The sequence below is a fragment of the Hemicordylus capensis genome, chromosome 5 (genome assembly GCF_027244095.1).
Source record: "Hemicordylus capensis ecotype Gifberg chromosome 5, rHemCap1.1.pri, whole genome shotgun sequence".
In the NCBI taxonomy this organism is placed as follows: domain Eukaryota; kingdom Metazoa; phylum Chordata; class Lepidosauria; order Squamata; family Cordylidae; genus Hemicordylus; species Hemicordylus capensis.
In genome coordinates, this window is record NC_069661.1 from 150,241,219 (window position 1) to 150,266,627 (window position 25,409).

General features: G+C 44.9%; 1 protein-coding gene across 8 annotated transcripts in view; it reads right to left on the bottom strand.

Annotated features, from left to right (window-relative positions):
• Window positions 1-25,409, bottom strand: part of RELN (reelin) — a 554,313-nt gene that overhangs the window by 205,637 nt on the left and 323,267 nt on the right. For all 8 annotated transcript variants that reach the window (XM_053252916.1, XM_053252914.1, XM_053252913.1 and 5 more), the window contains 5 exons: window positions 23,178-23,306; window positions 21,535-21,644; window positions 12,457-12,523; window positions 10,700-10,933; window positions 9,915-10,076 (listed from right to left, as the gene is read on the bottom strand). In XM_053252916.1, coding sequence (XP_053108891.1) covers window positions 9,915-10,076; window positions 10,700-10,933; window positions 12,457-12,523; window positions 21,535-21,644; window positions 23,178-23,306 — 702 coding nt within the window. The remainder of the gene's footprint in view (window positions 1-9,914; window positions 10,077-10,699; window positions 10,934-12,456; window positions 12,524-21,534; window positions 21,645-23,177; window positions 23,307-25,409) is intronic.

A 25,409-nucleotide genomic window follows, 5' to 3' on the forward strand; every position in this document is an offset into this window, starting at 1 on the left:
CCAAGGTGCGCTCCTTATTCCTTAAACTTCCTTAAATTCTGCAGGCTCTATAGCAACCCCTCTCCCCATCCCTCCCAAAACCAATCTCCTTGGAGGAAGAGTGGGATATAAAAAATGTGAATGTTGCTGCTTGCTGGCAGATAGCAGCTGGGGAGGCAGGCGGGTTGCTAATACACACTGCTGGATTTGGAATGCAATAAACATGCTGATCAGGGAATGTAAGGACTACACCCAGTCTCCAGTACCTCTCTGAATAGCTGATAGGTGTGATTCCTGCTTTCTGAAGAAGGCTGTATCTGTGCTGCCTCAGCAATTTGCATCAGTGAAAGCAAGGAAGGTGCCGTTATAATTTTCAGGTAGTGCCATAATTTGTTAATTAAAAGATTAACAAGCTTGACTTGTATTTTTGAGCTGATATTATGGTGAAGTTATCTGAAAGATGGGTGTCAGATATTGGGGGGGGGGGCAATTTCAGTGCTTGCCCTAGGCGCTGTTTTCCCTAGATACGCCTCTGCACACCAAGTATAAGCAAAACTCTTGCCATGTCTAAGGCAGGATTCCAGCTGTAGTGCATCCCCTCAGGCAAAATTCTACATTAAATGCAGTCCCATAATACTGTCATTTGCAGGTGGAGTTTTTCTTGGGGCGGGCGGGGGGTTGTTTTAATAGCAGCCATGGTCAACTTTCTGTCTGAGCAGAAGAAGGGTGGAGAGAGATTGCTTAACACTTACCTCCTATGAAGTTCAGTTCAAAATGGCCCTCCCAAGCCACATTCACAAAGGAAAGATCTAGATCTTCCTTTTATGTGGGAAAGCAAGTTGGAAAGTGTGATTTTAACTAGACATGTGACAGGAAGGGAGAAAAAGTCCTTCTGCTCTACCTCTGCTCTCAGTTGCTGCTTCTGAGGCTGATTTTCAGTTAAAAGAACTGTTCAAAATCCTTGGTATCAGCTTTACTGAGATCTGCTTGCAGTGGCTGACATCCAGACCAACAAACCACTTGCACAAACACGTTGCATTAGCTAGTTGCATTAAGTGTGGCGTTCGCGTTCCATACTAGTGTTGCATTAGAGCAAACATGTTTGCACTAGCCCAACAAGGTGCACAACCTCATGTGTTTTGTAGGGAACTTCCGTGCAAGAGCACAATTCCAAGAATCCTTGTGATTTTGCACAGCTACGCAATCTTCTTGCACTTGCACAACTTGGTTTATTTTGCTAGTATTTTGTTAGTCTATATGTCAGCCAATTAGTTTGGTTGTGGAATACAGCACATATTTTACTGCTTGATTAAACAATATAACCTGTGGGGATTTTATTTTTAATTTAGTTTTACATGTGTTTTCAATGCATCGCAGAATCAACTTGTACATCCAACCTCGCTGTTTTTGGAAGACAAAAGACTCATTTCTAAGCAGAAAAACTAATCCTATCAAGCCATGATATTGTATGCATTCTTGTATTGCCTGCACATGTCTTTTGCAAACCAGTCCCATGAGCCTACCTAGGCCACTTGATTTCTCATGGCAGCTGTGACAACAAAACCTGTACTTGACAAACTGTGAAGAAAATTAAGAATAATATCGAATTTCCAGGAGCAATTACAGTACACAGCCACAGGGAGCATACATTAATTGCCATGGCAATGACATCTTCGTGAATGTTCCATAAATCAATAACACCAGATGCCCACATGCAACACACAAGGTGAGATGTGAAACAGGACAGCATAAGGAGCATTTGTCTCCATCAATGTACAATTAAATACTGGCAAAGGTGTTTTCAGTATATCCCTACTGAGCCTGTATGTTTACCCCCCTCTCTTTTCTTCAAAGAAAATCTGTAAACAAGCTGGCATGCCAGATGACAGGAAAAATCCAGTCACACATTTAACCTCATATTCTTGCCTCCCCCCCACCTTGCTTTGGCTTTATGATTACTTAAGGTATGAGCTGTTGCTCTTTGATCCCTCCTAGATGTGCGAAACTGCTTTGCATCTTCACCCATGGCAAAACCAGTACATTGAAAAAACACTTGCTAAGCTGTATTTATGAAGCTTAATATATACTTTCAAAGTATCTTGTGATGTGCTGTCACATTTACTTTTGAACAAAGAATGTGCTGACTAGCAAGTATTCAAATGGTGCAAATGAACAAGTGACTTTGGAAGTACTGGAAAAATTCATTCACACCATAAGTAGGGGTTCACAATGAATGAGAATGAATATTTGGAATGAAAGTATGGTATCTAAAACTGTGATTCAGATTGTACAGTTAATAATCCAATTCAAAGGACACCGATCTAAACAGAGTAATATCACTTTCCAGAAAATTACATGAAGCTCCATCCCATTCTGACACCAGGAACCAAGAAGATTTGCATAATCTAGTCTTTTCCAAAGATGGTAGCGCATGAAACAGATTTACAAAACCTTGAGTGCAAGCATAAGCACCATTGCATGGATCATTTCCATGTGCCATATAACAGAGATAACTTGCATGGTCCAGAGACAGAAGGAGATACAAAAGGCATGCTGCATACACTTGAAAAACATGCCTCTTTCTTGTTTGCACAGCCTCTTTGCACAGTCATTCACTCATGCACACATGAAGGTGGGCGGGGGGGGGCAGTTCTATTGCATTGTGTGGGAATCCTCTGTGTGTAGGTGCTGTGCTGCTTGTGCTTCCATTTGATCAGACTTCTTAATCTCGAATTCCTTTGTATAACCAAAGATTAATAACTTATCTGGATGCAGATTGTCATGCTTTTACGTCAATCCATGCTTTGCTGAAATGTTATTTTTTTTTTAGGCATATGAAAATTACCAAGGTGGAAACATTGCTTCACATTCTTAATCACTTAATCAATATTAATTCATCATCATCATCATCATCAATCATTCATAATCAATATTTGCTTCAAGAATACATATCTTCTCTCGTGCCTTTGTTTTCAAAGGGCATTAATATCCCCCTGGAAAATCTTATGTCTCTATTGCCAGTTTTATGCTATGCTGAGTAGTGCCCTACTCCTATCAGAACAATACAGAATAAATTAGTTATATCAAGAAGCAGGGAATTCCACTGTATCAATGTAAATTAAAACATTTATCAGGACTAGCATTCTGCTTTTTATAAGAACAGGGAAGATCACATTAAAATATTAGGAAAAGTGAAAAAAGACAGATGCATAGTCACATAGAATATACTTGCACTAAATGAAATAATAATATTTTTGAAGATGCATTAGTATTACATCTCCCAAAGCAGATTGAGGAAATGCACTTATATTTTTCATGCAAACAAGAACATATAAGAGTTTGGGATATGCATGGAACCGGCGATGGCCGGTTCGATGGGGTGTGTGTTACATTTAAGGAGAAGGGGGGGGCTCTCCCCCCCATTGGGTTTCTCCTGCTGGCGCTGTGTTTAAAAACGGTCCTGTGGGGTGGCAGTGTACTTCTTTGCTGCCATGGAGTGCTGTGTGACGTGTGCATGTGCACCAGGCACTTCCGGTCTGACGCACACTGGGGCGGCAAGGAGGGATGCTGCTGCCCCGCAGGACTGTTCTTAAGCACAGTGCCAGCGGGGGAAACGTGACGGGGGTAAGAGCACCCTAAAGGTAACTCCCCCCACTGTCTAAGTGGCTGAACCACTGGATCTTCGAACCAGTTCGGAGGTCTGTAAAAGGGCCCCAGAACCAGTTCGTGCACAACCCTAGTAAGAGTAACCCTCACAAAAAACAATAACTGATGTCAGAAATTTCTTTAGTAATACAAAACGTCTTTGCACATAGGGATGCAAGAGGTTGAAGCTATTCAGACGAGCAGAAAATAGAGTTACCTTCTGAAAGCAGATAGAACCCTATTTTTACCTCAAAGCAAACAGACGGGTACACGCTGCAGACCTGGCAGGGAGTGTGAGAGACAGACGATTAACATTTTAAGGTTCGCCAGCCACAAGTAGCATTGTTGGTCCTCCAGCCCCGCCCCTCACAACAGCAGTTCCCTTGGTGGAGGGGGCAAGCACATGACCCAAAGAGACCACTCAGAGGGCTCCAAGCTGCAGTACCTCTTTGCTGCTCTCTGATTGGTAGCCTCAGTTAGCCCTTCCCTGGCAAGTGCAGCACTGTCAAAGGCACTGAACTCCGTCCCCATGCCCAAAACTCCCTGCTTACAACAAAGCAGGAAAGAGAAGAGAGCAGCTGCCAGCAAAGGAATAGCCAACATGAACACACACAAACCCCAACACACACCCCAGATCCAGGAGAGAAACAGATGCCCCCTGGAGCAGCTGCCAGATGCCGATGAGAGCAATCGCCCCCCACAACTAGCCCAGGCACTAAGCTGGTGGCAAGGGCGATGAGATGTGTCTCCTAGCACCCCTGTCCAGTTGCCCCCCTGATCACAGTGGATGGGTAGACAAACAGGCAATGGGGAGTGTGCACCTGCCCTCCTTGCCACATGTGCCACCACCCCCTACACTCTTGCTGTGGCAGCCCCCATCTCCCCATCCCACCGTACAACAGCATGGTTTGGGAAGGCAGAAGGGGGAACCTGCCCCACCCCCTCACCCTACCCGCAGCTGTGGCCTCTGTGCCCCCCGATCCCACTGTATAGTATGTGTAGACAGTAAGAACCCCCCCTTGCCCCCCCCCCACTGCCGCCGTAGCCAAGTGGTGACTCTGCCTCCCCATCAATCTGCCACTGCCACTCCCTGGCAGCTTCCCAAATAACAGGGAAGTCAATCTGCAACCCATTTTTGTCCTCTGCGCATGCACAGAGGCCACTCACGTTACCAGGTGAGTGGGTCTAGGAGCTGCTCTGCCTGCTGCTGAGCCCCCTGCAGCCACCGCAAGTCCCCCGCCACTGTTGCCATTGCCACCATGAGGCCGAAACACTTTGCAGGTATCCCAGTCACCACGTGCACACCGCTCCCCCCCACGCCGGGACAGTGGCGGGCAAAGCGGGAGCGGCTGCTGGGCTGACCATCCACCTCTGTGACCCTTGTGTGGACAGTCTGTCAATCCAGCGGTCATGGTCACTCCTGTTCCATCCCCCCTGCCACCATGGAAGCCAGCTCCAGCCCCCCCCCCGCCCCGCCGCCATCCTTCTTGGTGTGCAGGACTCATGTCACACCAGAGCAGGCACATGCACTATACACATGCAAGCACATACATATTGGGGTTGCCAACATTTCATTGCCAGAATGAGGGAAACATGTTTGGAGCTGGGACCTTGGGGAGAGGGCTGAGAGGGGGCAAGAGAGTGGACAAGTGGGTGGGGAGGGGCATGCAAGCATGCAAGTGGCGGGGGGGGGGGACAAACGAGTGGACGGGCAAGTGAGTGAGTAGGCAAGCAATTCCTCCACACTCGCATCACCCTATAAGTGGTGCCCCTTGCCACCCATCCTTCTGCACTCCACCCATCTATGGGTGGGGATTCTCTTTCTTCTCAGGGATCTTGCACCGGGACTGCACCACCTCCCTTGAGAAGAAGCAGCCTTATCTTGCCACAAAGCTCACCCTGTCATGCCACCCTGCAACACCCTGCGGTCATGCCTATCCCCTTACCAAAGGACCCGAGTTTTCACTGTCCATACACCTCATCTCCTCTCAGGCATGGGTGCCCATTGGGCAGGCTAACACAAATAAGGGGGACTGTGTTCCAAGAAGTTGGACCCAGCATCTTTCCTCGAAGGGGAAATTCACATGGATTACAGTGTTTCAGAGCGTGTGCAGACAGCAGTGCCTGAAGCTAAACATCTGCATGGCTGGTGCCTTGAGATCCTGTGCCTTTTTGTGCCAAAATGTCACTCACGGGAAGGAACACTCTTTGCTGTGTGCACTGGCCCTGCTACCTCTGGGAGGGGAGCACGGGTGGGTCCCCGCTAATGGAAGCCATTCTCCCCATGGCAGCTGCTCTCTCCTTTGATGCTGCCGCCCTGCTGCAGGCTTCTTCTTACCATATAGTAGACAAGCATGCACTCCCTCCAACCCCCACAGGCACCAGGAAGGGGAGAGCAGCAGCCCCATCACCTGTGCAGTTTCTACCTGGAAAGGGCAAGGGTGCTGTTGCCCTTGCCTTGGCGGTTGGCGGTGGGGGTTAACTTGGGAAGCATCTCCTCCGAGGCAGCAGATCGAAGGAGAAACCAGAAGAGCCCAGAGCAGTGTACTACATACTCAAGTTCCTCCTCACAACAACCCTGTGAAGTAGTTTAGGCTGAGAGAGAAGTGACTGGCCCAGAGTCACCCAGCAAGTCTCATGGCTGAATGGGGATTTGAACTTGGGTCTCTCCAGTCCTAGTCCAGCACTCTAACCACTACACCACGCTGCAGGCAAGGGCAGCTGCAGGAAAGGGCAGGGACACTCCTGCTCTTGTCCAGTGACTTGCAGGGGACAGGAAGGAGGACAAAAATCCCCATTCAGCCATGAGACTTGCTGGGTGACTCTGGTCCAGTCACTTCACTCTCAGCCTGACCTACTTCTCAGGGTTGTTGTGAGAAGGAACTTGAGTATGTGGTACACTGCTCTGGGCCCCTTGGAGAAAGAGAGAGATATTCTATATTATTAATTCTTCAAGATGGGCCCTGTGCCCTGCGGGGTGGCTGGAAAGCAGTTTGACAGTTGGATCGGGGGCGCTGTGAAGCAGCAGGGAGCTCGGAGGCTGGGGGCAGCTTCGGGAGCTGGACAGTTGGCTCTGGAGGCTGCGGTTGGCAGACGGTTGGCTGAGTTGCGCCGTGAAGCATCAGGGAGCTTGGAGGCTGTCAGGAGAGCAGGTGACAGTCCCCGGCAGTGGCAGGGGGAAGCAAGGACTGTGAGACAGAGATAGAAAGACGGAGGACAGACAGCGTTCACGAGAGACTTGTGGGGGGGGAGTGGGCAAGAGAGTTGTGGGGGTGGTGACAGAGAGTGAGAGCATTGTGGGGGTGGTGAGAGTGAGCGAGAGAGTTATGGGGGGTGGCGAGAGCAAGCGAGAGAGTTGCGGGGGCGGCGAGAGCGGGCAAGAGAGTTGCAGGGGTGGCAAGAGCGAGTGAGTGTTGTGGGGGCAGCGAGAGTGAGTGAGAGGGTTGTGGGGGGTGGCAAGAGCAAGCGAGAGAGTTGCGGGGGCGGTGAGAGCGGGCAAGAGAGTTGCGGGGGTGGCGAGAGCGAGAGAGAGAGTTGTGGGGGGCAGCGAAAGCAAGCAAGAGAGTTGCGGGGGCGGCGAGAGAGAGTGAGAGCATTGTGGGGACAGCGAGAGCAAGCGAGAGAGTTGGGGGGCGGCGAGAGCAAGCGAGAGTGTTATGGGGGTGGGATGCCACAGACTCAGTGCAAGACTGCACAGATGCTCTGTGCAGGGTTAGCTAAGCTGGATGGACCAATGGTCTGACTCTGTGGAAGCAGCTTCCTATGTTCAAATTTTCCCTTGGGCTCATTTGCAAGGTGCCTGTGACTTTAAGGAAGCTCAGTGCTGTTTGCTTGACAGGCTTTCCCCAAGCAAACTTCTGCTGCTTTGCAGCCCACTCTGGTATGCAGGCTTTATGGTAGGTCCGAATAGGCAGCCATCTGCAGCGTTCCGTGGCTTCACACGAGTACTGGGAGGGGATAGGAAACCTCCCCTGCTTGGTAAACCTGGTCGCAGAGGAGGGGCTGGGAACTGGGTGACCCTCTTTTGACAGAGCCCTGTTTGAAAGCTTGCCGTGGTTTCACACAGGAGTGCTAACCCCGCCTTCAGACCTCAAGCCCTGTTCTTGCTGGTCGTGAGAATAGCTTCATTGAATTCCAAACCTACTGTAACTGGTTTGCATAAAACTGGAGATGTGGGTTATTTTTAAATAATCAACAGAATCCAATTCTTACACAGCAGCAACTCCAACTAATAGAGGCAAACTACTTTTAAAACCAAATAGTGACTTGCCTATTTTGGCAGAGGGAAATTGCTGCTGTGGAAATGTTACGGAAAAGTCTGGCTACATATATATTCTCTCTGCTCCACAGTGTGTGTACATTGCTTCTTTAGATCATAGCCATTATGGGTTCATTGAGTTCTAGCAGATTGATCTGCTGACAATTAAACAAATGCTTATGCGCTTTGTTCATAAAGACACAAACACAGATGCTCATTAAGTGATATGATTGGTCCCTATTGTCCTGAATGATTACTACTAGAATACTATGTGGCTACCTTACAGTTTTCAAGGTTACACATTTGACCACAGACACCCATTTAGCTCAGGTCTGCACAACTTCAGCCCTCCAGCTGCTTTTGGACTACAACTCCCATCATCCCCAGCCACAGTGTCCAATAGTTTGGGATAATGGGAGTTGTCATCCAACATCTGCAGGAGGGCTGAAGTTATGTAGCCCTGACCTAACTGGAAGATGCTTGGATCTATGTAGCCCACACATAATATGATATGCGGTAGAATCTATTAGTTATAGGATCCAGGTAAATAACCTACTTCTCTTATGAAACTGCTCCAAATTGTTCTGCAGCAGTGGTTTTGCTTAATTCATATAATATACAGTAACAAGGAGACAAAAGAGGTCACACAAGAGAAATCTGTGTCCTACCCAGTTTTGGGAGTTGTGAGTGCTTCCAGTTTTAGTCTGTGTAGGTGCAAACAACTAGGTAGGAGGAGGGAGAAGTGAATGTGTGGAAGCAAGATAGGAGGAAAAGTTACCCAGGTTTTCTTCCTACCTTCCTTCCACACAATCACTTCTTCTTCCTCCTACCTATTTGTTTGCACCCACACAACCTAAAATTGGAAGCACACACAGCTCCCAAACCTGGGTAAAACACAGTTTTCACTTATGTGAATAACCTCTATGTCTACGATTCATGTCTACTTTTAAAGGGTATATGAAATGCCCATAAAAATATGTATATTAAACAGGGAAAGAAGCATTATTTTCAGGTGCCTCAGGGAAGGTGAAAGGGCATAGGCAGAAAAAGAAGCAAGATCATCCTTGCATTACAATGAGATGCATAATGGGATGTGGTCCTGTAGAAGGGCCCTATGTGGTAAAACCTTTAATTCCCACATCCTGAAAAATGACTGGTTTCTGGAATGGAAATTTTACAATATAGTGGCTCTGTCACAAGATAATACCACCAGGCAAATAATGGGGGAATCAATCACCTTGATGTGATTTCTTCCACTGCAAAATGGCTGTAAGAACTACTGCAGAGTGTATTTGTTAACCCATATACATAAGAGTCATACATGTCATTATGGAACAAATTTATTCACCAAACTGCTACTATTACTTCAAAAGTGTATTCTTTATTACAGTACGTAATTTAATCTAACTATCTGAGGAGCACCCAAAAACCAAATAATCTTAAATTCAAAAGATGGGAATGCTGTGACACATCTCAAACTATGAAGGGAATTTGCAGAAGCATTGAAGGATCTGTTCATGCCTACTCAGATCAACAACATGGACTGTGTTCTGGCAAGCACAAGGATCCCTGATAAAAAGTTAATTGGGATCAGTGAGATCCGTGGAGCCAATTGTGAGAATCCTGGACAAACCACTCCACTCCTGGAGATAACAGATATTTACCATTTAACCAGGATAGATAACTAGTATACAGTCTTACTTATTTATCCTGGATGAATGTGGGTTGACTGGAGCAATCTGATTACAGTTCTCACAATCAGCTCTGCAGGAGCATGCAAGATTCACTAATTCTGATTAACCTTTTAACCAGGTTCCTTGTGATTGTGTGAATGCAGCCTACACAGCCTTTAAAATATATTTAAAGTCTTTTTAAATACAAGTATTTCAGCCTACTTGAGTTGTGATTGGTGCTGTTGGATAACCAACACTTCATAATGTTGAAGCGCACTTCAACACTTCATACTGAAGTGTACTTCAACACTTCATAATACTTCATACTGTATTATTCTCCATAACAACAGTCCATATACCTTGGTTCATGATAGTTAAGATAGGAATAATGCTCCAGCAGTTTCCATGTAATCCCATTATCATACGAGTAGTGCAGTAAGACTCCTTCTCCAGGCTGATCAGGTGCTTTGCAGGTACTCAAGACAGATTTGCTTCCAAGACGCAGAGTGAACTGGAGGAATCTAGATAACAAGGGTATTACAATTTCTACAACACGTTCTTCCTAAACCCGTTTCTTTTTTAATATTAAAAAGCTAAGCAAGAATAGGAAAACAATATTTATGGGGTCCTTGTGTAGCTGAAATTGTTTATTCAATATAACTATGCAATGTGGCATATATTATTTTAAAATGCCAATCATTATTGCATTCAATTATTTATTAGGAACCGGAGGGATGGAGGAGATATTGAATGGATCTAATCAGCTGCCACAAGCTGTCAAAATAAATACAACCTCATAAATAATTAATTAATACTTGGCTCTGACACTCATTTTTGATATTAATGTTGCATGTTTTCCAACTCAGGCATAGAATACTTAACCCCAAATGTGTTAAATACTTATCATTACAGACAACCAAAGGACATTTAAAAAGATTTAAATTGATTTCACATCAACAAAATTAAGTACTGTAGTAAGTTTATCGAACAACTAGCAACATGTTAGATACTGTTTCCCCATCAAAATAGAGGCTGTGTGATTTAACACACCATATATGGGGTTTACTCAAGGGTAAGTATATTCAAGATCTAGCTTACAGTATGGTCTATGTGTAATTTCTGTATGTTATCCATTCCTATTTACCTGGACTGTGAGCTGTCAAGAAAGGAAGTGATAAGTTGGCGCCTCCCATCTCTGTTAAAAACTAAGGCTTTGCCACTTGCTAGGACTCCACAGCCGAAACTGACTTCAGCACCACGAATAGAGTAAAAGTTGTGATATGAAGAAAGTCTGGAATTGCCAAAGCTCTCAGAGATAAACATAGGGAAAGTCTGGGAGGCCATTTCACATGCAGGTCCTGAAAAGCCAGGATCACATCTGTAATAAAAATGAAACCAAAACATTTCAGGGAGATCAAGCTGAAGGTCTTTAGACTTCCAAATAAAGACAGTTATTTGCAGATAATATTTTCTGATGTTGGGGAGATGGGTTTTAGGATAGTGCTGTATTATTGCTCTGTATTGTTCTGTATCTGATCTATGATCGTAATAAACTGATTGATTGACTTCCAAATAAAATATCACATAAACTTCAATATATTAGATATCTCTCTTCAGCTTTATATCTCTACAAAGAATTTTCCAAATAAAGCACATTCAAATATTTGGTAACCAATTACAGCACTGTAGTCCTGTGCTGCGATACCAAACTCACATTCTTGTTAAGATTGATTTATTTTAGTGGGACTTACTTCCACTTACAGATTTGCCATTTAAAGGGTAGTTTGTGAGTAGAATCAAGTGTTTTCCCCATGTGTATGAAGGCTGAAACGTAAACCTAAATAAGTTTAAATTCTTAGCGCTACATCTTATTTATTTATTTATTTAGTTAGTTAGTTAGTTAGTTAGTTAGTTAGTTACTATACTGCCTAATATAGAAATCTCTAGGTGGTGTACAGAAATGAAAACATAATATAAAATATAAAACATTTAAAATTCATAAAAAGATAAAAATCATAATAGATAAAAACATGTTAAGATTTAAAAATTTGGTTTCAGCTGAAGGCCTTGGAAAATAGTTAGTTATAAGCATTATAAGTAAGAAGCCTAATGGTTAGAAAATGGTAAGCCTTGAAAAACAGCATAAGGGCCTGATCCCAAGTCCCAGTGAAACCAAAGTACTTCCATTTAAATAGCATTTGTGTGGGCCTAACAAAAAGACCCTACCATTATAATACATAGACGCTGTTCACACAACCAGAAACTGGTAGGATAAGTGTCCTACCCAGGTTTGGGAGTGGTGCTTGTTCCCAATTTTTGGTTGTGAAGTAGCAAACAACTAGATAGGTGTTTGCGACCACAATTATCGTTAAAGTTGTTACAGTTTTAAGTTTTACAGTTTTAATCTGTATTTTAAACTGTTTTAATAGTGTCAATGTTTTAACTGTTGTGATTTTAGAACCCCAGGGACTGGGTGTTGTGTATAGGGTGGTATTAGATAGATAGATAGATAGATAGATAGATAGATAGATAGATAGATAGATAGATAGAAGCAATTGTGTGGGAAACAGAAGCTGGGTAGGACAGTTTTTGGTTGTGTGAACATAGTTTAATTGTTTGCACCACTGCAGCTAGAGCAGGATCTTGGCCTTGGCAAGATGGGCAGAGTTATCCAACTGTATCCTGCCTCCTATCCAAACTATCAACTGTGCTAAAGAGTTGTACCACTACTACAGACATAAGATCTCTCCTCGGCCTGGCCTGAGCTGTTCTAGCATTTAACTGAGGGAGTAAGTCCTATATATCTTATTGGGACTTACTTTGGAGCCAGGAAGCATACAATTGTACTGGTCACAAATGAGATAATAAGACTGCAAAGCATCAACTATTGGTCAGACTTACTTGCAGCCAGTTCGAGTGCATTGTCCTCTCCCCGAGCAAAATTTGAGACAAGATGGCCCAATGTAAACTGCAAAGAAAAGTATTTTTTTAATACATTCTAAGCAAATTACATTCTAAGCAATTTTTATACATTCTAAGCAAAGCAAAAACAAAATAAAGCAAAACACAGACATATGGACGTATAAGATCAAGCAAGATTGGTGCATATACAGTATCTTTAGTCCCAGCAATGTGACTACATTAGAGTAGCTTAATCCTCAATGAACGTATTCACTTGATGAATATGCCAAGCGTGACCCTGACTAAAATAAAATTAGAACTTTCAGGATTACTTATGTTATTTGTATTATTGTTACAATTAGGCTTAGATGGATATATATATATATATATATATATATATATATATATATATAAATAAATAAATAAAAACAATAACATTTTGGGCAGAAGTCTGATATGAATAAGTGTTCCAAAAATAATGAAAATACCCATACAACATGGAAGACTATATTTATGAACTCAATAAAATCCAAGCTAAATATAAGAATATCAACAATGGATATGAAAAATACAGATTAAGTATTTGAAAGTACAAGAAGTTAGCAATGCACAAAGTACATTTAAAAAGTCATGTAGTACAATTATTCATATACTATAATGATCTTGAGTGTTGATTGGGAGTCACAGCACTCTCAGGGATTCCAATATGAGCAGACACATTTTCATTCAAACAAATCGGCATATCTATATTGGCTACACTTTGACCCTTCCTTCCCCCACCAGGGATGCCCGAGGGCACTTTGAAGCCAGTTCTCAAACCCTTTGCTTCTGCCATGCTAGCATCCAAAACGGGATGCAGGCTTTTGCTGCACAGTGGCTCACAGGGCTGGACCAGGACAAATGCTGGCATTAACCCTAGGAGGCTGTTCTCACGAGCAGCCAAGCCGAGGCTTAGGCAGCCATGACTGAGCTTGGCTGCCTGTGAGAACCACTTGGATCCCTGTGGATCCTCGCGGTGTCGCAGTGCCAAACCCAGCACTGAAGCCCAACTCTTAGCCCAGGGTAAGGGCACAAGGGCACCCTTAACCCAACTGCTGGGATGGTGTGTCAGTGCAGTCTGCTTGCAGCTCGGGTTGGCACAGAAATGGGGGTCTAGAGCACCTGGGGGAATCCCCCAGTGCACCATGCTCGGTGCTTGGTGCACTGTGAGATACCCGGAGGCCAGGACAACGTCTTGGCCTCAGAGTAAGCCACCCTGATCCACACTTCACTGATCACATGCTGATCACGTGAGAGCAGCGCCGATCGTGTAGGAGTCCACTCCACACTCCCACCGAGCACAGCATTGACCGTCCGGGGAGTAGGCAAGGTTTGCGAAGCCTTTTCCCCACACAGTAGGTCATGTGAATGGTCCAATTGTATGCCTTCCCTGTCAAAAATTCTCACATACTTGTATTTTTTTTAATGTAATACTCTTATCCTAAGAAAAAGGAAAGCTCTTATTGCTCTCTTTAGAACATTCTTACATGCCAACTTGCCCTTAGAAGTGTTCCTAGATAACAACAATGTGCTGTATAAGCTATGTTTATGTTCATTTTCCATCAGTTTTGACGTGTCACCATCTGCAATGCAAAGCATTAATATGCTTTGAAAACTCTGAGCTAACATTTAATCTCTGATTAGTGCAAACACAGGAATAGCATCACAGCAAAAACAGTGGGGATTAAATACAACACTTTTGCATATACTGTATCTGTCTCAGGATGCTTTTTCAGAACCTAGAAGACTGAATTCATTTAAGAATTTTCTGTATAATATGGAGCCTCTTCCCATGAGCCGTGAGAAGGGCTCATGGGTGGGCTGCGGGGAAGGTGAGTTAAACCTCCCTTCCCCGCAGATTATTGTCTCCCCTTCCCGGGCAGATCGCCTGCCTAGACAAAGGGCAGCTCTCCCAGCAGCTCTGAGGGTTGGAGTGTGGGGACATGCCACCGCACATTGCCCACCCCCCACCTCTGGAGCTCAAATAATGCACCGCACAAGTGTGTGGTGCATTATGAGAACCCCCTCCCTTCCCCGCATGTGTGTCAGGCACTTCTAGTTTGACACTGACTGGGGCAGAAAGGAAGTATGTTGAAATGCCCCGCGCCAGCGATGTCAAAGACAGCGCTGGTGGAGGAAACACGGCAGGGGGTGGGTGGGTAAAAGCACCCTCCCCAATCCTTAAAGGTAATCCGCCCCCATGCTGAACTGGCTGTCTGCCTGTTCGTGCACATTTCTAACTAGCAGTGACTGGGTAGGGAATAGCAGCTGGAACAGGAGACAGGGATGCAGGCTCAAAGAGATGGGTTCAGGGTCTGGGAGCTGGTCAAGGGGTTATCAGCAGAGAGGAGCCTCCCTACAGCAGACTGTTGCTACCAGCAGTAGCCCTGGAGTAGGAAGGAGCTTATACTGGACACAGAAGGGCCACACCTATTCTTGTAAACTGAGGTGACTCCTGAGTAGACCCCTGTTAGTCCTCCTCTTGAGTAGACCCATCCTGAAGCCAGGCCCCTGCTCCTGCGCCATTCTTGAAGGGTCTCCCTGGCCTTGCTGCACCAGTGCTGAAGGGATCTTGCTGGGGCTTCCCTGGGGAGCTAGGAAGGCAGGGATATGTCTCAGGGAGATATGGCTTGAGAGAGTCCTGTGGGGGTTGGTTCTCCAGGAGCTGTGTCTGGTACGACTGTGGGGTCTGGAGGTGCAGAGTCATCTGGTGGAGGAGGAGGGTCTGGGGCTGTCTCTGGCTATGAGGGTATAAGGACTTGGGTGGTTCTACTATGGCTGGGGGTCTGGAAATAGGAACCATGCTGTTGTCCTCAGATGTTTCATCTGCTTCCGGTTCCTCAACTGATGAAGGATCAGCTTCCTCTAGTGGGCCAGTGCTTGACATGGGACCTGGGTCAAGGTGGCTTCTGACAGCCATGGGAGCAGGGATGAGGGAAACTGATTGATGCATTGGTGGGGTGTGACACTTCCACTCCCCATTTCAACAGCTGTATGGAATACAGCTTCTTTAATATCACAGTTGAATAGGGTTTACGTCATCCTCAAGATTTGAATATATAAAGGAATGCGGTAAAAATGGAATGCTCATATTTCTTTGTGTGGTTATTAATGTATTTTCATAAATTTTATGGATCTTTCTGTGATCTGCAGCATTCCTAATCCCCTTACATGTTTAATATAAACCCAGAGATAATCTGACTTTGTTCACACAATAATGGTGATCCTGGTTAAAGAGTTAACCAGGACCACTGAGCCCTGCATAGCTGATTGTGATTTCTGGGCAACCCTGATCAAACTGCTGTGGTTAATCCACATTTAGTCTAGAAAATAATGAGTAAGATTCTTGGCCCATCTAGCTCCATACTATCTATACTGATATCTAGCTTGGTCCATCTAGCTCTGTATTATCTACACTGACCAGCATGGTGTAGTGGTCAGAGTGTTGGACTAGGACTGGTGAGAACTGAGTACAATCCCCATTCAGCCATGAAACTCACTAGGTGACTCTGGCCACTTTATCTCTCAGCCTAACCTACATCACAGAGTTATTCTATAGCCATAAACATAACCATGTACACCATTCTAGGCTCCTTGGAAGATGAGCAGAATTTAAAAGCCAATCAATCAATCAATCAATCTCAACCTGCATTTCTAGTAGGCAATACAGTTCACTAAACTAAGATTTGGGGCAACAGGCTGCAAGATTCTGCATAGCCTTCCCTCCATCTCTCCCTTCTTGCTCTCTAATTCTCTCTTCTGGCACAGACTTCTAAACTTATCTTGAAAACCCATTTTAATCACAGTTATAAAAGTGAATTTAGTATCATACCCAGTTTTATTTTAACTCAGGCTGGTGATCGTAAGACACAGACGTGGTCAAACCATGGTTAATTTATTAGGAATGCAAGCCAGGCTTGCACATCCTCTCTTCCTGTGATCCCAATTTTTGGTTATGTGGAAGCAAGGTAGGAAGATAAACTGGGTAGCTTTTCCTCCTATCTTGCATCCAACACAGTCACTTCTACCCAGGTTTTCCTCTTACCTTGCTTCCACACAACTGAAAATTGAAAGCATACACAGTTCTCAAACCCAGTTCTGGTTGTGTGAATAACCTCATTATGTGCTATTGATCTCTACTGTTTTTAACGATTCACATTCAAGAGCAGGGAAGCAGCTGGAGGGTATGTGGCAGCTGATCCCTAAAACCCTGGTTTTCTTGTACATCTGAACATGGCCTTAGGAGTCATTCCTGTAGTTTACACAAGAACCAGACTCTGAAGCTATTCAGACATGTGTGCAAAAACTGGGCTAAAGAAGCCCAGCCTGGTTTTGCACATGCATGCAGACCCACCTACAAAGCCACCCTGTTAAACAAGGTTAGGAGAGCAAGCACTCACTCAACCCAGTTTTACTGATCATCTGCCAGCCGTGCCTGCTTACAGCCATAGCTGGCAGATGGCGGGGATCCCAGCCAGCTCTGGGGAGGGGAGATCACCATAATGCACTGCACACTAGCATGGTGAATTATTGGAACTCGGTGGCGGGGGGACAACGAAGAGTGAAATGTCCTGGCACTCCGATCCTCGGAGCTACCAGCAGCAGCTGGTGATAGTCTGGGTGGGTGACTGCCCACCTAAAGGAAGGAACAACCTTTTTTGGGAGGTCGGAGAGGGTCAGGAGAGGAAGGGAGGTAGATGCTGTCAGCTCGCTGATCTCTCCTGACAAACAACAGCCATCTTACCCTGCCTGCACATTCCTGTCTCGGTCGAGGATGGGTTTTTTTGCAGCCCCAGACCTTCTGAAGACTCAGTTTGTGGCAGCCTGATTGCTGTCCTATTCCACCTGTGCCTGCTACCTGAGTACTTGACTTTTTCCACCTGTCCCTAAGGACCAGAGATCTCACGTGAGAGGGGAGATTTCTGGAGCCCTTAGTAGCATCTATTGGAAGAAGGTATGCCAGAGGCAGGGACGGCCTTTGGTGCTGGGCCTTCAGTGTGGGACTGGGGTCTGGGTAGTAGTGGTTATATTAAGGTGGGGTTGGAGGTCTGGGTTGAATTTTATTAGTCCTCTTTTTATTGGGTTGTGCCAGGCCTTTTGTTGTGATGTGTTTGGGTTCTCTTAGGCAGGGTGATGCAGGGGTTCGTCCGGCAGCTCTGGGGCAGCTATTACTGTGGTGGTGGGGAATAGAAGAATTGGCATTGGCAGAGCAGCTGGCCATTACAGGGGAAGGGAAACCAGTAATTCAGTAACTGTTTTCACTTGTGGTTGTCCTGTCATCTCTCTGGCCTCGGGGAGCAGTTCCAACTTCCCACAGAACCTAGCCTTGATCCTTTACAACATCAGGTGGGTTCAGAATAAGACCGAAATCATACACACATACATACAGATATTTATATACCGCTTTTCGACTAAAGTTCCCAAAGCAGTTTACACAGAGAAAAAAATAATAATGTTATAAGATGGATCCCTGTCCCCAAAGGGCTCACAGTCTAAAAAGAAACAAAGTAGACACCAGCAGCAGCCACTGGCAGGATGCTGTGCTGGGGCTAGAGAGGGCCAGTTGCTCTCCCCCTGCTAAATATAAGAGAATCACCATTTTGAAAGGTGCCTCTTTGCTCAGTTAGCAGGACTTGATCATGGGTGAAGGAGCCGACCTGGCTTGTATATCTCTTATCTTAGAGAGCGCCTTCTTCTGCATAATCCCCACCACACGGTAAGGTCATCTGAGGAGGTCCGACTCCAGTTACCACCAGACTACTCAGACAGCCTTCTCTGTAGCTGATCCTGGGCTATGGAATGTACTCACAGCAGAAATTCATAATTTGAGTTCATTACTGTCTTTGGCCTGGCCTTCCAAGATGTTTAAAATGTTTTAAATGTTTTAATTGTTAATGGTTTTATGCTGTTTTTAAATTGTTTGGCCTGGCCTTCCAGGGTTTGCAAACTGTTTTAAATTGTTTTAAATGTTTGCCCTGGTTTTCCAGGGTTTTTAACTGTTTGAATGTTTAATTGGTTTTATTCTGTTTTTATAGTTTTGATTTTAATTGTTAACTGGTGTTAATTGGTTTTATTCTGTTGCAAACAGCCCTGAGCCATTTTGGAAGGGCAGTATATACATCGAATACATACATACATACATACATACATAATTGAGACCTGGATGGGGGAGGCTAGTGGCCCAGTTTGGGCCCAGCTTCTTCCACCAGGCTACTCTGTTGTGGAGCAGGCCAGGGGTAGTGGGCGGGTGTGTGCTGTGGTCCATAATAATACCATTTCCCTTACCAGGGTCCCTGTTGACTTATATTGAGTTTGTCTTTTTGAGGCTGGCAACTAGGATAGATTGGGGATTCTGTTGGTGTACCATCCACCCCACTGCCGAACTGATGCCCTATCTGAGTTGACGGAGTTGGTCTTAGATTAGTGTTGGAGTCACCCAGGCTTTTAGTGCTGGGGAACTTCAATATCCATTGTGAGGCTGACTAGTCTGGTGAGGCTCAGGAGTTTACAGCAGCCATGACAACTATGGGCCTATTCCAATTAGTTTCTGAATCAACTCATGCTGCTGGCCACACACTCGATTTGGTCTTTTGTTCAGATCAGGGGGGTGTTCTGTGGGTGGGGGATCCAGTGGTCTCCCCATTGTCATGGATGGACCAATACCTGGTTAAGGTTAGGGGTGTGTCCGAACCGGTCTGGAGGCCATTCTAAAGGCCTCCGAACTTCGGTCTACCCGCCTCTTCCCAGCGGGTAGACCAGGCCTCCGGCAAAAGTTCCATTAGATCCGGAGTCCTATCGCGCGTGCGCGCGCGCCCAAGGCCCCAGTTGGGCCTGAGACTTTGGCAAGAGAGGAGCTCTGTTTGCGAGCTCCTCTCTTTTTTTGGCAAACGTGGTGAGCACTCGGGGGGGGGTGGCAGGTGGGAGGGAGGGGGGGCGGGAGGGCAGCAGTAGCTTTCCTTTGCCCCAATCCGCTCGCGGGGGGGGGCGGTGGAGGCGGCTGGGGCGGCTGGTTTCCAGCGCCCCAATTATACAATAGAATACGGGCACTGGAGGGGGCAAAGAGGCGGGAGGGGTAAGCAAGCCCTCCCCGCCCTAAAAGGAAGGCCCCCCTTCGGTGCCGGTCCGGACTGCTCTGGACCATGCACATCCCTAGTTAAGGTTGGTCTCACAGCCACAATCCACCCCTGCAGGTGGTCTGATCTTTACATCCCTGATCTTTACACCCCTGATCTTTACATCCATCAGATTGAATCGACAGAGTGAGTGTGACTCTATTGGTTCTTTAGGATCTCTTGGCAGCTGCGACCATGGTATCTTTCTGGATTTCCTGGGGGAATTGGTGATAGGAGGCACTGCTTTGCAATTGTTCCGCTTCTCTCTCTCAGGCAGATTCCAGATGGTGGAGCTTGATGACAGTTCCTCTTCAAAACAGGAGCTATTATATGGACTCACTCAGGGCTCTATTCTGTCACCAATGCTTTTTATCATTTACATGAAACCGCTGAGTGAGGTCATCAGAAGATTTGGTGCAGGGTGTTATCAGTATGCTGATGAAACCCAAATCTATTTCTCCTGATGATGATGATGATCATCATCATCATCATCATCACCACCACCATCATCATGATGATGAAATGGCATTCACTCCCCAAATGTCTGCCTATGGGCAGCAATGGGCTAGATAAGGGATAACAAATTGAAGCTGAATCCAAACAAGACAGAGGTGCTCATTGTGGGGGATTGGAATTTGAGTTAGATCTTCCTGTGCTGGATGGGGTTACACTCCCCCAGAAGGGTCAGGTACACAGCTTGGGAGTGCTTTTGGATTCAAGCCTCACTCTGGTATCTCAGGTGGAGGCTATGGCCAGGAGCTCTTTCTATCAACTTTGGCTGATTCAACAGCTGCGTCTATTCCTTGAAAAGAAAGATCTCAAAACAGCGGTGCATCAGCTGGTAACCTCCAGGCTTAGCTCTTTGTGGGGCTGCCTTTGTATGTAGTTCGGAAACTTCAGTTAGTTCAAAATGCAGCAGCCAGACTGGTCTCTGGGGGTAACCCAGAGAGACCATATGATGCCTGTTTTAAAACAGTTGCACTGGCTGCCAATATGTTTCTGGGTGAAATACAAAGTGCTGGTTATTACCTTTAAAGCCCTGAATGGCTTGGGTCTGGGCTACCTTAGAGAGTGCCTTCTTCTGTATGACCCCCATTGCATGTTGAGGTCATCTGGGGAGGTCCGTCTCCAGTTACCACTGGTACGTCTGGTGGCGACTCGTAACTGGGCCTTTTCTGTAGCTGCTTCTAGCCTATGGAATGCACTCCCGGCAGATATCTACAGTTTAGGCTCGCTGTTGGCCTTTAAGAGAGCTAGAAAAACTTACTTGTTTGGCCTGGCCTTCCAAGGTTTTTAAATTGTTTTTAAAATATTTTAATTGGTTTTAAATGGTGTTCAATTGTTTTTATATTGTTTTTAGCACAAATGGTGTGTTTTTTTAATGTCTTTTAAAATTTTTGTACACTGCCCAGAGCCTTTGGATGGAGTGATTTATAAATGTAATAAATAAACAAACAATCAAACAAACAAACTGCTTGTCTGTGGGAGGTAAGCTTTTTAAGTCTTCCTCTTGCTCTCTCATTGTTCGCGTGAAAGGACTCCCTCTGTATTATATTTTTTAAAAAATGTTAAGCAACAATTAGGCCATGTGTGTTATATTCTAAAATTTATTTTTAACAAAACAACTATGACAATTGTTTTTGGAAATCAAGGCTAAGGATTCAGATGGGTTTTTCACCAAATATCTGGACTGTTGATATCATTCCATTATAAAATGTGATGTGTTGATGTGGACAAAAACATCCATTTAGACTGGGAGGTTGTTATTTAGCATCCATTTGAGCAAAAATGCATCTAGGAAGAAACAGTACTTTTAAAAACTGGAATTCTAAGTTGATGTATAATAACATAGCACATCCACTGAGAAAAGATAACAGAAATTAAGCACTATTGAAACACAATGCTAATGGTAATGAATACTACTAACTGTTGTCAATTGCCCACATGTTTCCAAGGATTGGTCCTGTTTGTCTCCATCGAATCCTGGTATTTTTGGTTAACGCTGCATTTGGAAGGGGAATAGTGATTCGGTTCCATCTGAAACAAACATACGAGCCCTCATGCTTTTAAAGTTACAAGTTGTTTTAAGTTAAAAAGGATGTTAAACTTGTATGGTAAAATAAAGCATCCAAACTGTGGATGCTTTATTTTACATACACAGAAACAAAACATATGAAAATACCATAGTGGCTCAAGCTCTTTGAAAATATGGAATATACATAGCTGTAGAGTGTGCAACTGCATTTGTACATATTCATAACGAAATATCCTTGTCTTTCCCTTCCCCCATTTTGTCATCCACTCTAAATGTTATTGATAATCTCTTTGGAGCTTATCCCTGAAACTCCTGATTCCCTTGGCTGTTCTAAACTCTTCATATTGTTGCTATGCAAACTGAACCTTCAAGGACAATTCTGGAAAGAATTTACAGTGTTGAAAGGGAGTAGAGTAACAGCATTTATGTCAACTCTACAGCTTCATTCAGGCGACACGCCAACCCTCAGTTTCACTTACCTGAGGTTGGTGTTTCTCATTGTCCAAAAATCACACAACCGCAGTTCTGCTGCCATTTCCAAACTGCCGATTGAATCCTTGGTTTGAATTTGAACACATGGTTTGAATTTAGGCAGGTTGCTGGAACCAGAGCTCTGCTGACCCTATCGTGCTGTGTGCTAAAGCTCCTCCATCAAGCATGCCACCCCTCATTTAATAACCAATAGTTGCTGGGCAAGTGATGCACTTGGTGGAAGCATGAATCACTTGGTGGAGGAGGAAGAGGGAGGGGGATTGATGGCAGAGGCAACAAAATTGCAGATGCCAGATTATCTGTGGCATGGTTCTTGGCTTCTGAGGTTAACCTCAGGTAAGCCTACCCACGGTTTCACTTGCTGTCCGAATTGGGCCTACATGACATCAGGATTCACCTATTCTTGAGGAAGCCTTCATGCTGTCACATGAGCCCCTGGTGGCGCAGTGGTAAAACTGCCGCCCTGTAACCAGAAGGTTACAAGTTCGATCCTGACCAGGGGCTCAAGGTTGACTCAGCCTTCCATCCTTCCGAGGTCGGTAAAATGAGTACCCAGAATGTTGGGGGCAATATGCTAAATCATTGTAAACCGCTTAGAGAGCCTCCAGCTATAGAGCGGTATATAAATGTAAGTGCTATTGCTATTGCTATTCACAAAATTTTACACTGCACATGTAAAGTTTACACTGACTTTACACTGAAAATGTACGTTTTCATGACATAAATGTATATAAAACCTTCCACAGCTTAACATGACCAGTTGTTTGGGCTTGGCATATTTCTTAAGGAAAAACATTACACTGAATAGATTGATCAAAATGGTATAATTAGTTCTACCAAAGAGTTTTCTATGTTTGTGGTTCTAGAACTGTGAGAACAACTCAACATGAACAACATTTCCTAATATAATGTAACATCATCAGTTGTTTTTCTCTTCACAGATAAGAGGTTACTTGGAGTCAATGTCTTCACTATTTCTCAGAGTCATAAGCAATTTACCCTTGCATCACTCTTAGAGCTATTTTGGGAGAGAACTCTCTTACCCGCTGTAGTTTTCAGAGGCATACACTGTGCTGTGAGGAAGGTGAGATCCAGCACATATCTCTGGCAAACATTCTGAGTGAAGTAAGGTCCAGGAACGACCATGGTTAGTGGAGAATTCCAAACTGACACTAGCAACACAAAGAATCAGAAATAGAACTGTGACTATTCAACCTTTGCTAGCTAAAATGCAATAAATTGGCATTTGTAGGAGGAACACATAAAAGCTTTAAAATCATGGCTTATTAAATAATTGATCCTTCAGACACTGAAGTATGAAATGCCTCTGAGTGCCAAACATTCAAGATGCAGACATGAAACACAGTGCGTTAAAAGACAAGATGGTAACCCATGTCAGAAAGTGTTTAGCTGATGGGTGTGAGGGCAGTTTATGCAGGCCTTACTTACCCAGCAAGCTGTTATTTTTACATTGGATTTAAAGAGGACTGGTGCTATACTCATGTGTCAAATAAGAATCAGAATAAGGTGAAATGGAGAGGAAGTGCTTCTACTGCTAATAGTTTTTTTGAACCATTTTGTGGAGAGGTCAGTAGGCTGAGTTGGGTATTGAGTTAGGTTATTTATATTTCATAAGTTCAGAACTATTGGGTATAAAAGGCCAAACTGTGCATGCATGTTATATTTCACAGAAGTACAGAAATATAGTACACATTAAAGTGTACCTCTCTTCTTCATGTAATTAGATAGAGCACAATTCAGCCCCCTCAAGTAGCCAAGAGGCTCAAAGACATACTATGCTAGGGGACAAACAAACCTGTAAATATAAGACTACCCTGACCTTGAGAAGGCATGGCTTCTAAAAATTCTCCAAGAAGCATTTGCATGTGCAGGGATGGGGGTGTGTATATGGTGTCTGTGAACACCTTTGTTTGAGGTTTTGTGTGAGGTTTTAATGAAAAAATAGTCCCCACATTATGGTAGAATATGTACATGCTACATTTACTGGCAGCGCAGGCTGGTTTCGGTTCCAAATGGGGCCGTGCAGGCCCATTTGGGACCAAAATAACGCCCCCACCATGTCTGACGTCCGACGCAGGGGCATGTCTAGGGCCGCACTTGCGGCCCGATTGGTGGCAGCCCGGGTTCTTTGAACCTGTTCGCCCAATGGTGGCTTTGCCCCTGGGGACACATAAAATGTGAAGGGGAGATGCACATCTACAAATACTCAGGAACATTATCATTAATATGTCGTAATACTTGTTCCTGGAGCATGATTACTACATGTTTGGAGATGTGAATAATGCCTTGATACTTTACACATTCTATATAGGTATTGGGGTTCACCCAGACACCACCTAGGATAGTCTAATTCAGAGGAAGGGTGAGAGTCTGCCCCAGCCTAAGTGCCTGCCCTGATAACAGGCCCCTGGAACTGTCAGAACTGGAGTAGCTGGAGCCACTGTTTGCCTTGGGGGTCTTGGAGCACTGAGGACCCAGTGCTCCCTCATAGAGTTCTAGCCCCTTCCCTAGAGCCCACTCTCTCACCTTTGGATCCCCAGGAGCAGAGATGATGCTGGACCAGACTGAAGTACATGTCTGCCTGTTCTACGCCCTCTCCCAATATGTCTCTTTGGGTGGAGGGGGAAACTAGCCTCAGTGCCCACAGGAGAGGAAGGCTGCCCAAGGAGTTCAGGAAGGGGTTGGGCTCCTGCAAACTATAAAAACCTTCAGCCATCACCAGTTCTTTGCTGGCTCAACAGCTCCATTTGTGCCTGTAGCCTGCCTTCTTGTGCCAGGTTTGGAAAACAGGGAACACCAGCATAAATCCCTGCTGCCCTAAAGTGTCAATCATCTCTTAGGTTTAGAGTAAATGTGATCCTTTGTTTCTTTAATTTAGCTTTCCACCTCTATCAGAGGTGATTTTGCCAAGGAGAATTATTACAGCAGTCTGCTAGTTAGTAGGGCTGTGAAATAATGAATATTATTGCACATATGTCCATTATTGGACATTATTGGAAAGACTTCAGAAATGACAGCAGAGAGCCCCGATAGTCGGAACGCCAACTAAAATCCCTGTTGACGTATCTGAATTACTTCTACTTCTGACATTCCTGTTGGACTAGATAAAGGCAACCCCCACATAAGGAACCCAAAGGGCCAGAGGGTCCGCAGTGGTGGGTTGTCCCCCCATCCAATTTCCAAAGTGCAGTCCCTTTAAAACAGTTGGGGAATCGGCTTGAAGATAAAATCTTTCCAAGCCAGCTCACCAGCTT